General features: G+C 39.8%; 1 protein-coding gene across 3 annotated transcripts; it reads right to left on the bottom strand.

The window, feature by feature from the left end:
• Positions 1-529: 529 nt before the first annotated feature.
• Positions 530-10,998, bottom strand: CUNH8orf88 (chromosome unknown C8orf88 homolog). Of its 3 annotated transcripts, none has more exons than XM_066204772.1 (6): positions 10,885-10,998; positions 8,689-8,794; positions 7,807-7,883; positions 6,081-6,165; positions 2,529-2,635; positions 530-853 (listed from the first exon to the last, which is right to left on the bottom strand). In XM_066204772.1, the coding sequence occupies exons 2-6, from the start codon at positions 8,774-8,776 to the stop codon at positions 815-817; spliced, it is 396 nt and encodes a 131-aa protein (XP_066060869.1). In that variant the 5' UTR covers positions 8,777-8,794; positions 10,885-10,998; the 3' UTR covers positions 530-814. The 3 variants fall into 3 exon arrangements, with proteins under 3 accessions (XP_066060869.1, XP_066060863.1, XP_066060877.1); XM_066204766.1 differs by having other exon boundaries at positions 8,689-8,780; XM_066204780.1 differs by lacking the exon at positions 10,885-10,998 and adding an exon at positions 10,195-10,286 and having other exon boundaries at positions 8,689-8,780.
• Positions 10,999-13,262: the final 2,264 nt, after the last annotated feature.

Here is a 13,262-nt window from a genome sequence, read left to right as displayed (position 1 = left end):
TCTGTTGTCACTACAGATCCCCAGACTGAACACTGCACAACCTCCATGTCCTGACCACTCAGAAAATATTTTCTTTGGATCTCTGGCAGGTCACTGCAAAATCATTAGAGAAACTGTAGTTACATCATTAATAGCCATGAACCTTGAGCTTGTTTGGAGGTTGGTTCTAGCAGGGGGCAGGGCTATACTGTATACCCTTGACCAATGAGCAGCACCACCTCCATGGGGAGATCACCCTCTTCAAGCAGTGTGCAGCTTTGGTAGGGATGTGCATGGAGCACTGAGGAGGAAGTGGACAGCCAGGTCAGCTCAATCAGCTGGTCATCAGTGGTGACACGTTGCAGCCAGACTGCCCTCACATCCAGGGGTCTGGGGCCCTGGTTGATTGAATATGGGCCAGCAGTGCCCTAGCAGGCATCTAAGATTTGACACAGCCAGTATTTGTTGTTCCATTTTTATTTCTGAGGAAGAGAGTTGGGAGCAAGCAAAACATCCCAGTCAAATATTTATTTAGAATTTATGGTCAGGCAAAATACATGGCTACATAACACAAAAAATTCAATGACAAAATTCTGCCACACCAATATGTAATTTTTATTTTTTTCACTTTAATCACATTACCATTTCAGGCATTACAAATTAAACGTTTTTCTCTTAAAGCATTCAGGCAATTACAGGAAGAAACAGGCATTTTCATACGTTCCACAGGGTCGTACTTCCATCTGCAGGCACCCAAGTACCTTCAAAAACCTGGAAGACCCTACATCAAATGTAGCTCCCTCATGGATGGACTTCAGATCTTCCAAACAACATGTCACTTCTTGCAGATGTCAATGAAAGGTTTGTTCTTTACCTGTAAGACAAACCAACCCTCAAATTACTTCAGTTATAACAGATCACTTAAAGTTTCATTTCAGTCTGCTTGCAACTCTTTTCTAACCCATGTACATTTCACATTTTGGATTTTTTTTTTTTTTTATTATGGCAAACAGTTCTATTTTCATTAATCATAGGGACTTCATCTAAAATTTTCCTATTGTGTGCCAACACAGTAAAATCTGTTCAAATGCTGAGCCATGTATTGGTAGCCCTGGTCTCCACATCTCAAAAAAAGGCCAGTGTCCTTTGGGACAAATGCAGTCCACAGTCCACCAATTGTAAAAACTGCCTCTCGCTTGTACAAGTCATCCTAGGAAGTTTTTTTCATCTGAAAATACAACTTTTACTCATAAATGGGCACATACTTCAGCAGCAGCTTCAAAAATTCGGAACTAGGAAAGTCTTAAGATAGGCATGAATTGTCTGAATACTGAGTTCAGCAGCAAACTGTTGAAAAGCACCTGCTCCAAAATACAAGCTCACTGACACTGTAGGATTGTCTGTTTGTCATTTGTCAAATTTATTTGCAGGCCACCTTCTACCACTTTTAAGCATCATTCATTTAATTTACACATGCATCTCATCAATCCCTATGGTTTCTATGCAGAAAAACAGGTGACATGATCAGTCAACAGGCTGGAATTTTGGCTGAACTAGGTGATCTCACTGATTTCTGGAGGGACCCTCCTTTTCCCCAGGAATGTAAACATCTGAATGCATACAGATTATCAAAATTTGCCACTCTCCCAAACACAGGTGGTGGGAGAGGGGGGAAGGTTAGGAAATTAGAGCTGAGACTTCTAAATCTGAAAGCAGGTGTTGAAACAAATAAAGCTTTCATCTTGAAGGTAAATAGAAATACATAAAAATTAAGATCAGGGAAAGCTGATTATGGTCATATATTAGTTAATTTTTTTTTCAAAGGACAGAAATTTTAAAAGCTTAAAAATGCTTCCAAATGTGGCCAAGACAGTAATCATGTGGACATACTTTTCCACAACAGGAATCCTGTTTCTAGCAGAACTACATCCCAATGGTCTCAAAATCAACCTAGTATGTAGCCTAATTTGATATCATGATTACACAGAAGATTTTCCCACAGTTGGGGTCTGGAATGTGATCCAGTAGATGTTTTCTCCTTGCATATGAAGTATTTGATAATTATTTCATCACAAACATCAAGGTAGCACACATGGATATCCTTCACATTCATCATTCATTTCTATTAATTTCTCCCCAAAACCAAAGACCAAAAATAATGATAATATAAACTGTACTGAGCTCATTAATGGTTTTGTAGTGGACACTGGTGCACGAACAACTCAAACACTAGATTAAGACTTTTACCAAGCTGGAAATTTATCAAGATTATTCTCTTTTATTTTGAAAATACGCAAACATATCTGATCTTTTTTCCTGAAAACAAATTAAAAACCCTTTCCCTTTATATGGTACTAGCCAGGGTAAGACGGCAAATACCAACCAGAGAAGCTACATACAAAAGTTGTGCTGAACTGCAGAATTTGTCCTTTGAAGGTTTTACCAATTCAGCAGGCCAGTTTAAAGGAGAACGTTTCCTGTCAAATGGTTAATCAAAACCTCCATGGATGATTTTAGAACTCCACTTACTACAAAAAAAATGCACTTACTGGCTTTTCAAGTACAACTGGGTGATCAGGAAGAAACTCTGGTTTCTTCTGAGAGAGAGAAACACTTGAAAGCTTCAGAAGGAAGTCTCTGCTGTACTGGATCCTCTCTGTGGATATACAAAATCATTAAGTTCAACATTCTTGTTTAAGGGATTAAGATTGGGAATTTGAAAAAAATATTTGGTTACTTATAGAATGGTAGAAATGCTACACATGGAATATAAAAATCAGTTTTAAAATTAAGTTAAATTTCACAGTTAAACTGTTTTAATTACAGTTAAATTTCACTTTAACTGTATCCAACTGACACAGTAAATCAACACAAAAGAACAAAAAAGGTGAATCCAACCTTACACCAGACAGACTCACTGTATCTTGTTCTAATTAGCAGAAGAACCACAAACTGGTCTTGAAACCCACAAGAAAATCTGTTTATAACTCACTCCAAAGTGGCACCAATTTCTAAGGGATAACAAAAACAGGGTGTCTATTTTCTTGGAGATAGTAAGTTAAATGCCTTTCAACACCTAAAAGTAATGAAGAGATCTGCTGCACATCAAATGGCCAACAGATGAATAGCAGTGAAATACTTTTGAGGGGTTATGCTGAATCAACAAGAGTCAGAACCTTTGCTCAGAACATGTAGGTTTCTCATTTGAGTTTATAGCACTATCTCTACTATGGCATAGCTTTGGATACAATATGTCTAGAAACGTCTGTACTTAAGCTGATATTCTCAAACAAGAGCAGAAACAAGAGGAAAGGAAACAGGCAAAGGAACAAACTTCATCTCTGGTCCTTGATGAAAAAGAAGCTTATTCCTTTAGGAATGATGGGCTTCCTGCAAGATTGTTACACTGTCACCTGATGGACAACAATTTTTGTTTCTCAGACTGTAGGATGTTGAAGCTGATATCACCTATGACATGATTTTTTTCCTGCCTTTGAACACAAACCATGCAGTAACTGGTGAACCTAAGGGAGAGCATATGGGTAACTTTGAAAAAAACAGTTTAAAGAATATGAGCATACTTGAAAACTTAAGCTTGTTGTTTCCTCCCCTTGATTAAAAACCTATGAAGATGATGACTTCTGTAAGGCCTTTGACACAGTCCCCCACCACATCCTTCTCTCTAAATTGGTGAGATGTGGATTAGATCGGGGGACTGTTCACTGGATGAGGAACTGGTTGGACAGTTGCATCTGATCTCATGTTGGAAAAAGTCCAGAGCACAGTCCCTAAGTTAATCACAGGGTTGGAACACCTCTCCTGTGAAGACCGGCTTAAATATTTGGGGATGTTCAGCCTGGAGAAGAGAAGGCTCTTTGGGACACTCTGGGGCAGCATTCCAGTATGTAATGGGGGTCAACAAGAAGGTTAGAGAGGGACTTTTCAGAGGCATGTAGTGATAGGAAAAGGGGGAATGGCCTTAAGCTGAGGGACAGTAGGTTTAGGTTAGATATGAGAACGAAATTTTTTACTGTGAGGATGGTGAGGCACTGAAAAAGGCCGCACAGAAGAAGTTTTGGGTGCCCCATCTCTGGGAGTGTTCACCATCATACTGGGTGGGGCTTTGAGTAACACGGTCTACTGGTAGTTGTCCCCGCCACGGCAGGGGGTTAGAACTTGATGACCTTTTAGTCGCCTACAACCCAAACCATCCTATGATCCAAAGAGCAGTGGTCATGTCTGGATGTAGATAAGTGAGTGGTATCCCTCACGGTTTCATATTTGAACTAGTACTGTTGAGTATCTTCATCAATGATAGACAGTGGGATCAACTGCACCCTCAGCAAATTTGCAGATCACACCAAGCTGAGTGGTGCAGTTGACACACCTGAAGGACAGGATACCATCCAGAGAGACCTGGAAAAGCTCAAGAAGTGGGCCCATGGGAACCCCATGCTGCACTTAAGAACTGCTGAGACAGATAATTGAAAGCACAGTACCGCTGAAGAGATATCAAATGGAAATTATTATCTGGAACTTGAAGTACAGCTGAACATAAACAGAGTTCTAGACGAAATTTTACTGTGCAAGGAAAAAAAAAAGAAAACAAAAGACTTATTTGTAAGCAGTAGCTGAACAGTAGGGCCTCTAAAGTTGTGTAACTCGGAAGGAAAATATTACAACAATCAGCAAACAAACAGAAGCCCTTTGAAAACAAGTGTGAGAAAAAGTTTGACAGTGTGGAGAATTGTGGAGTAGACTCAGGGAGGCATGACAGAGCAATTAACCACAGAAAACAGTCCAAAATACAAGAGACCAGGATCTGATGAGAAGCTGTTTAAGACCTTGTAGAACAAAACAATCTCTACCCACCACAAGCAGAATCGATGTGAAAGGATCAGAAAGACACCACCAAACAGACAGGACTTGACAAGTCTGTCATCTAACTAGATCCAAGAACCAGAACTCTCTTCTGTTTATCAGGATCAAAAATAGAAGAAATGAACCTGAGCTTGAAAGGAGATACACGGAAGACTTACTTTCAAGTCAGTAACACACAACAGAACAGAACTCAGCTCAAGAACCTGAGACATGGTAACCTCAGACTGACAAAAATACAGAAATCTCATTAAAACTTAATAGAATTATTTCAATTTTTGAGTGCTAAGAGCAAAAGAACAAACCACATCTTCAGAGATGGCTTAAGGACTGGAGATTACAGATGGATGCCTTGATTACAGGCAGACACAGACAAAAGAAATAAACTGTCTCAATAAACCGGTGACCTAACCTGGGTCACTGATGCAGTTTCTGTGACATGTTTAAGAATGAAGAATTCGGTAGGAAGCAGGGCAGAAGAGCACTGTGAGAATGCATTTGAATGCTGAGATTATCCCTTAATGAAAAAAAAAAAAAAGGAGTAAAATTTTGACTTGATTAAACTACCAATTGTCTATGAGTACAGTGGCAGGCAGTAGAGAGAGATAAGGAGCAGACCTTAAGGACAATACTGACACAAAAAATCGTCCAGGATTAATCATAAAAAAATTTAATTCACATCTAGCCACCCAAATACTATTATTTCAGAACCACTGCAATAACGAAGGTTCCTGGAAGTTTCTTCCAGGACAAGGAAGCCAAACTGCTGAGTTCTTAACTTGATTACATTCAATAGTCTGTATGCCACAGCTAAGCCCTGCAACAGGCTAAAGGATGCAACTCAAATCTGTACTTCTACACACACAAGCAATCTATACAAACCCAGGATTTTGTGTGAATGATTGTTTTTATGTTTGGGGTCTGTTTTCTTCAGGGGGTTGGTTGCGGGTTTTTTGTTTGTTTTGTTGGGTTTGTTTGGGTTTTTTAAAGATAGTTATATGCAAGCAACTCTACCAGTGGAAGTTTTCCACCTCAGTTATGGTCAAATTTACACCTTCTCTAGAACGTTATGTGAAAAGCAGAAAAGGTTCATATTGCTCTCCAAATTATCAATGCACTGGCTGATCAGAAAAAATAAAAGTGCAGCCCACATCACTTCAAAGTTCAGATGTCGTCCATCCAGAAAATACAATCCTGACACAGCTCCCCGTGCAGTATTTTACCTTTTTTTGCTCCTGATTCATGTTGTTTTGGTTGACAGAGCATCACAGTTTGAGTTAAGATCTTCACTTCAGTCATTTCAGATGACTAAAATAAGAAGGAAGTTATAAAGCTTATCTCCTTTAGTCATATTAAAACAAGGATACATGTTTCTTAGTTAGAAGTAACAGTTGTAGCACAGTTTAATTTGCACCTGTAGGATGTTACTGTTGATTACATACAACAAGGAAATAGCTCAATAAAACAATACAGATGAAGATACTGGAGAGACCTTTTTTACACGGAGTGTTACAGTGCCATTGTCAGTTTTTCAAAAGAACACATTTATCCTCTCCTTTTCTATTATCTCACCTGGAACACAGCCACAAGCTGCTACATTTGGGAATAATACAAGCAGGAAGGACTTTCCTTAAGACCGAAGGATGGACTTGGATTCTCTCACTTAGCAAAAAGGTTTGCTTTTTAAGCATCAAGCCCCAATATCCACAGTACAATGCCACAGTTTCTTCCAGCTGCCAAAACCTTGAAGAAAGTGTTTTGGAAAGTTGGAAAGCAGTTTATCCCTAAGAGCTTGTCTTAGCTCTGAAAAGGCTCTACAGCTTTGAGGAATCTTAACATCACTCTGAGTCAGATGGGAAGCTGGCAGGAACTGAAAACTGCTCATCAAGCAGGGGTGGGTTGATAGGACACTATTCAGATGGCACTTGGGCTACTTATGAAACAGTTCATGGTCAAAAGTATTATTAACAATTCTTTTCCATGTGCTATGTTAAAGAAGAAGTTTAAAAAAAATTAAAAATACATCCATACTTATATCAAACAAATGCAATATGCAGCTGCATGTAGCTAAACACTGATGAAACTGAATATTACAACACTGATGATTGGAGGCTTATTTAAAAGGGAGTAGTTTGTTCTCCTGAGTCATTGCTGCTCAAAAAACAAGTGTAAGTGTTAATTTCTCCATGTCCGATCAAAGACAGGCTCCAAAGACCTTGACTTTTTTTTTTTTTTTTTAAATCAAAGGCAGCTTGCAGAAGCTTAATACAATAAAGAAGGACTACAGGATTACTAAATAATAAAAAATAATAAAATAATAAAGTAAAAATTAAGGAACAGGTATTTGTTCTAACAAAAAAACACATCTCTCAATGCTCTGAAAAGATATTCAAATCAGAATCAACTGAAGTCAAATTCAGGCTATGAAACATGAAGCATTCCAGGTGGAAGACTTCAAACTTCATTTTCCAGCAAACAGTTACAACCACTTTCAAGTCTGAAAATCATCTCTGTACCATGTCCAAAGCCAAGCACTTCCAGCAATAAAGCATAAAGTTTCATGAAGTTTGCTGTCTCAAATGCATTTGTGCACGTGCTAACAACAAAAAAAACTTCTAATTTTATTATTTACACAGAATAAGTGAAGACAGAATACACACACTCTAAGTTTTAAAGAGCTGACTTAAATTCAGTGAAAACTAAAGAAATGCCACACAGATTTTCGTAAGAATCTTAAATTCCTAAGCTGCATTTCCCAGCTATTAGTGCATGCAAACACCAGGGAAAGGCATTGCTGAAACTCATAATTCTTTTCAACAGTTCTGACACTGATGGTTTAAAACACTCAGAGTTAAGGACACTCCTAGCTGGAAATAGTTTTCATTTGCTTACATAACAGATCAGCTGACCTCCAATTTATAAATAATTATATATTTCCTCAATACTCACCCAGTTGACCTTACTCTGCAAACATACTTCAGTGCTGCTGGGTAATTCAGTCCGAATGTTTAATGCAATGGGTGTTGCTGGAGAGCACAAAACATTCAGAAAAAATAATTTCAATGGACTCCACAGTATTATTTTGTGATACTTGCCCCAAGAACACTCTTTGCTGCACAGGGATTATGTGGGCATTTATTCACAGTTTAGAAGCTCTACATCACCACAGGACCCCTTTCCAGTCTCTTCCATGAATTTTATACAAAGTAAAAATTTATGATGCTGCTTATTTTCAGTCCACACCAGCGCAGCTGATGATTTTCTGACCACCAAAAATTTCTAACTTAAAAATAAAAACAACTGTAATACTGTAATATCTAGGCTTTAATCTCTAGAGGTTTAAAATGTAAACCGAAATATTCACACCTGACATAAGTACGGCATGATTATTTTTCTTAAAGTTTTTTGGGTTTTTTTTTGTTTTGAATTTGTATGAAAGCTAGATAAGAACAATGCAGTGCAGTGTACTGTACTTGCAATAAAATAATCTGTTAAATCATGTATATTTTATTTTCAATAGCAGGAGTCAGCTACCCCAAGAAACCCAAATTTAACAGAGAAGCCTGATCCAGCTTTCTGAAGTTACAATTCAGATGCCAAGCTAGAAGAGCAGTACCAAAGAGCTCTGCATAATCTTAATGTAGTTTAAATACAGATTTTATCACAGAGATTATGTCCTAAAATCAAGACACAGCAAGGTATTTACTCATTGTAGTTTAACAAAATAATTTAAAAACAAAACAAGACAAGACACCTTACACATCCTCGTCACTTCCCTAAACATAACCCAAACCTTGGTGAAGTGAAGTGCACCTTAGCCATGCCACTCACCTTGTTTAGAAGACAGTTGATGCACAGGTCGTGCTGGCTGAAGGGATTTACGAATAAACTTTTTTGCTTCTGTAACATTTTGAAACATCGCACTTCAAAAAAGAAGCTGGAAATCATTAGCATTCAGTTTCACACATGGGTGTTAAGCAAGAAGAGCAATCTACCTACTCCTTGTTAGTTGCATTTGACAAGGCAATATTATATCTGGGCAGGAAAAAGCAGAGAGGTCTGATGAGTAATTTTTTTTAGATGATTGAACATGCCGGATAGAATTTGCAAGAAGACAAAATCAGACATTTTTCTCATTTTTCCTTCCAGTTGAGCTACCCTAGCTTCCTCTCAAGATTCTTTCCCTGTATGTCTATGTATACATTTGGAAAAAGGAGAGAGGGACATGACGGAAATAAGGAGATTTTGAATATTTTAGTTCAATGGGTTTTTAATTAATTAGCATCAGCACACCCCTTATCAATCTGTTGTCTGCACAGGAGTGCCTTACATATCTATATAAACTTACAGGATTGGTTTTTAATAGCTACTCTAGTTAAATTAATACAGTTTTGTATCTTACCACTCAGTTTAGCTACTACAGAAGCATCAAAAACTGCTAAGGTGGTGCTGGGCTGAAAAATCTCACACTTTTAAGTTGAAGTTGGGAAATGTTCATTTGCAGTATCTGTATCTTAATATATCTCCTCGTCACCATCTCATTTGTCAACTGGGAGATTTTATAATTTGAATGAATTTCAGCTTTTTTTAGAGAAAAAGAATACCAGAAAGAACAACCACCACAATAAAAATGATACTGATTTTTTTTTTCTCTAAGGAAGTTTACAAAAAAAGGGAATAATTGTTATAGCAAAAAAAAAAAAATCAAGAAATAATCACGACTGCAAGAGTTACAACTACATTATCCATTTTCAGCATGAAACAGGAAAAGAGAAGTTAGGCTATTACAGCCAGCATCACATTCAACTTCAGCTGGTCTTTGTGCTATAGGAAGAAAACTAAAAATCATCTAGAATTTATTACATTATAATTTTTGAACCCTTCTAACATAGTCAAATAACAATTTTCCAACACATGAAGTTTGAGCCCACCCAGGTCTAGAAACCAACTGTTTGATGGTTACTGCCTGAATAAGAACAACTTAACTAAAGCTAGGAAAAAGATTTCTCGTTTGGTTCTCTAATTTTCCTAGCCTCTCATCCTAAAAAAGACGACTTCAAAACTGTAGTCAAAAGCAGCAATGAAAATTCCTGCAGCTGAATTAACTAAGACTACACATATGGATGACATATTTCATTTTACCCAGATCAGGAATGCTTGTCACATTTATCCTAGAGAGCGAATTTCCACAGAAAGCAATGCAGTAATAATACACATTTGCATCAGAAGCGTGAAAAAAACCCCAACAAACATGCCCGGATGACAAATTATATGCACGTCTTTTTAAAACAGTAAAACCTGCTTAAGAGGCTGGCTAGCTTCTAGACTGCAGCTCACCTCTCTATTTTTTGTAGTGTTCTGACAATAAAAACAAGTTGTGTGGTGACAGCAAAACACCTTTTGCCGCTCTTCCCTCACCCTCCCTCAGGAAGACTCTGGAAAAGATCTCAACAAGTTATCTAGCAGGGCCTCGTCAATTAATAGGGTGTTCTTTCTGTTCTCATATAACCTCCTCAATTAATAGGGTGTTCTTTCTGACCAGTGTCAAGGGAAGTGGAGAAAGATTCCTTTTAATAGCTGAAAAATAAACTGCTTCCACGAGAGACTACTGCAGTAGGGGGCGGCATCCCAAGAATTCCTCCATCCAAGGCTTCTCTGGGGTCATTCCCGTGGGAATGTCCAGCAGAAGGGAAGCCTTCTGGCAGCAGCAAACAGGCCTGGAAGCAGTTCTCCAGAACCTAGGAAATTTTTTTTTGGTATCTTAACAAGCTGGACATTAACACCAGCCATCTTCCAAGAGGCCATCTCGAGTGTTCGGAAGGCTCTTTCCTAAATGCATGAAGGGGATTTGACGCTATTTTCGTGAAAAATCCCCACGAGTAACCAGAAACCGACCGTCCCAGAAATGACACGGCACTGGGAACCCCACAGCCCCCCCCAAGAAACAAAACCTCCCTCCTCCACCCGGCGCCTCGCTCCCCGCCCAGCCCCCGTGGCCTCCTTTGGGCCGGGGGACGCGCGGCCCACCTCCAGCCGCCGGCAGCGCCCGTGCCCCGCGGTGCCGCTGCCCGTGGCCCGCCTGAGCCCGCTCGGTCCCTCAGCGCCGCCGGGCGGGGCGGCCTTCGCGCGGGGCGCCGCGGCCGCGTGCCGGGCGGGGCCGTTCAACGTCGGCCCGCGGGCCGGGCACGGCCGGGGCTCCGCGGGGCTGCCCGCCGCTGCCCGCCGCTGCCCGCACCCCCTTGGGATTCAGGGAAGTGGAGCATTGAGGTGCTGCTGCCCAGCTCCCTCTGGGGTTAGACCTGAGGAAATAGGTAAAGGTGGTGTCCTCCTCTGTCCCACGAAGGGAGTCAGGTTACGTCAGGGCCTTACTGTGGAAAGTGGGAGAAATAAGGGACTGTTGAGCATAGCTTCTAGAGCTAACGTCGTCCAGAAGAAGGGCAATTTGGGGCCTTGGAATGCTGTCAGTGAATACTGCCCTCACCGCTCTGCCCCATGGCACCGGGCAGGAGGGACCAGAGGACGGCCTCTGGCTTCTCAGTGACGGAAGTGACGGCATCCTGCATGGTTTGGAAATTCTGATTTTTTCTCTTTTTTTTTTTTCTCACAACACTTAGTTGACAGTAACAATGAACTCACCCTGCTAACTCGCACACTAAAGTTCCCTGATAGTAGTTTGCTGGGCTTCACCTTACTTAAGTATCCAATATTAATTTAAAGTCCTTAAGTTTTTGCAGATTTTTTTTAACATATATATTTCATATCACCTACTAAGAACTCCAGAAGTTCAGAATAGGAAGGTAACACCAAGTACATAATCACATAAATAACAAGTAATTAATTATTAATTACGTAATAACTAAATATTATCCAATGTTAAGATTTGCAGTCCTGGCTAGTTTGTAAAGACTGTTTCATTGTTTCCATCAAGCATATTGGCTCTGCTTTGCTGTAGTCTCTGAATTTTATTAACTTAGGTATTCAGAGATGAATACTGTCCCTGAAATAGTGGCTATTATGTACAGATGTCATGCTCCTACAATCTTCTCTCTTAACACATCATCTTCCAGTTGGTTTCCTGAACTGTTCACGCATGATGTGCTATCAGCCCTCTCTTTGCAGACACTGATGTAGCACATCTGCATCCTCACTAATCCATTTGCTGCTGTTTAAGGTCTGATTTAAAGTAATTTCTCCCAAGTGAATTAGTTTATACTCAGACATGTCCTGTTTCCTCTGACCCACCATCCATTCCCACAAGATTGTCATGTAAAACAGTTGTTCTCCTGTTCTTATCAACCATTCCCTTAGCTACATAAGAACTAATTATAAATTATTAATATGTAAGTGCCCATAAATATTAAATGTCTCTGGCTGTTACTCCAGAACTGTTAGTGATGGGAGAGTCAATGGGGCAACTAAAGGAAAGGTATGGTTTTTCACGGGGCTGTTGTGGGGCTGTTGTTCTTTTCGAACGAAGCATGTCAGGTGCTGCAAACCAGATTTACACAAGACCAACCACCTTTCTTGGCGTATTTGAAATGGTATCAAGTACAGACACAGAAGAACGTATTTTCCCAGTAGTTTTGCATATTTAAATATGCTAAGAATGAGCTAAACAGTAAAAACCTCACACGTGTTTTTCACGGGGGATGTAAATTGGGTTGCTGCTGGGTTGTAAGGCAAGGAGAAGGGGGAGGAACAGAACTGCAGGAAAAAAAAAGGATTGTGCCACAGCCAAAAAAAAAAAAAAATAATTGTGCCAGGTATTTTGAAAGCTTGTTGCTTGTGTGCCTGCTGGAAAGATGGGATTATTAGGCTGGAAATGGCTGTTTTGCGAGGCACTGTCCATCCCAGCAGGAATAGTTATCACCTCACATGCTGCCGCCCTGAGTTGGCAATGCCGGCAGAGCAGCCTAAGGAGCGCTGGACTGCAGCCACTGCACAGATCCCAGCAACCTGCTCTCCTAACCTGCCTAGAGAGAATCGTGCTCCTGTCTGGGGGAAATGAAAATACAAAGTGGAAAAAAATCAGCTTATCAGTTGTCTCCCAGTTTGTCTGGTGCTGGCAATTACTCTGCTGAAAATTTCTATTTCATTTGGTTAGTATTGTTTATGTTCTTATATTAAATGATGGTAATCTAGTGTTCTCTCAAATACCTGATATATGCAATAATTCTTTTGAAGGGCCAATGATAGGTCTAGCCAAAAGACACTTACTATATGTGATAAATACCGTAGGATTAATTCGTGTTTTCTTTTTTATAACATGGTATAAAACCTATATAACTTAGTCTGAGAGTTAGTTTGTATGTTACTGTATAATGTTCTTAAGCCTAAGGAATGCAGGGTTCCGGGAAGACATTCCTCTGCCGAGAAACAGAGAATGACCCATCACCGAAAGAAGA

The sequence above is a fragment of the Chamaea fasciata genome, unplaced genomic scaffold (assembly GCF_029207755.1).
Source record: "Chamaea fasciata isolate MVZ Bird 193981 ecotype frontalis unplaced genomic scaffold, bChaFas1.0.hap1 SCAF_1, whole genome shotgun sequence".
NCBI classification, from domain to species: Eukaryota; Metazoa; Chordata; class Aves; order Passeriformes; family Sylviidae; genus Chamaea; species Chamaea fasciata.
Note: the sequence above shows the minus strand (reverse complement) of the source record. Positions and strands in the feature narration are given on the sequence as shown.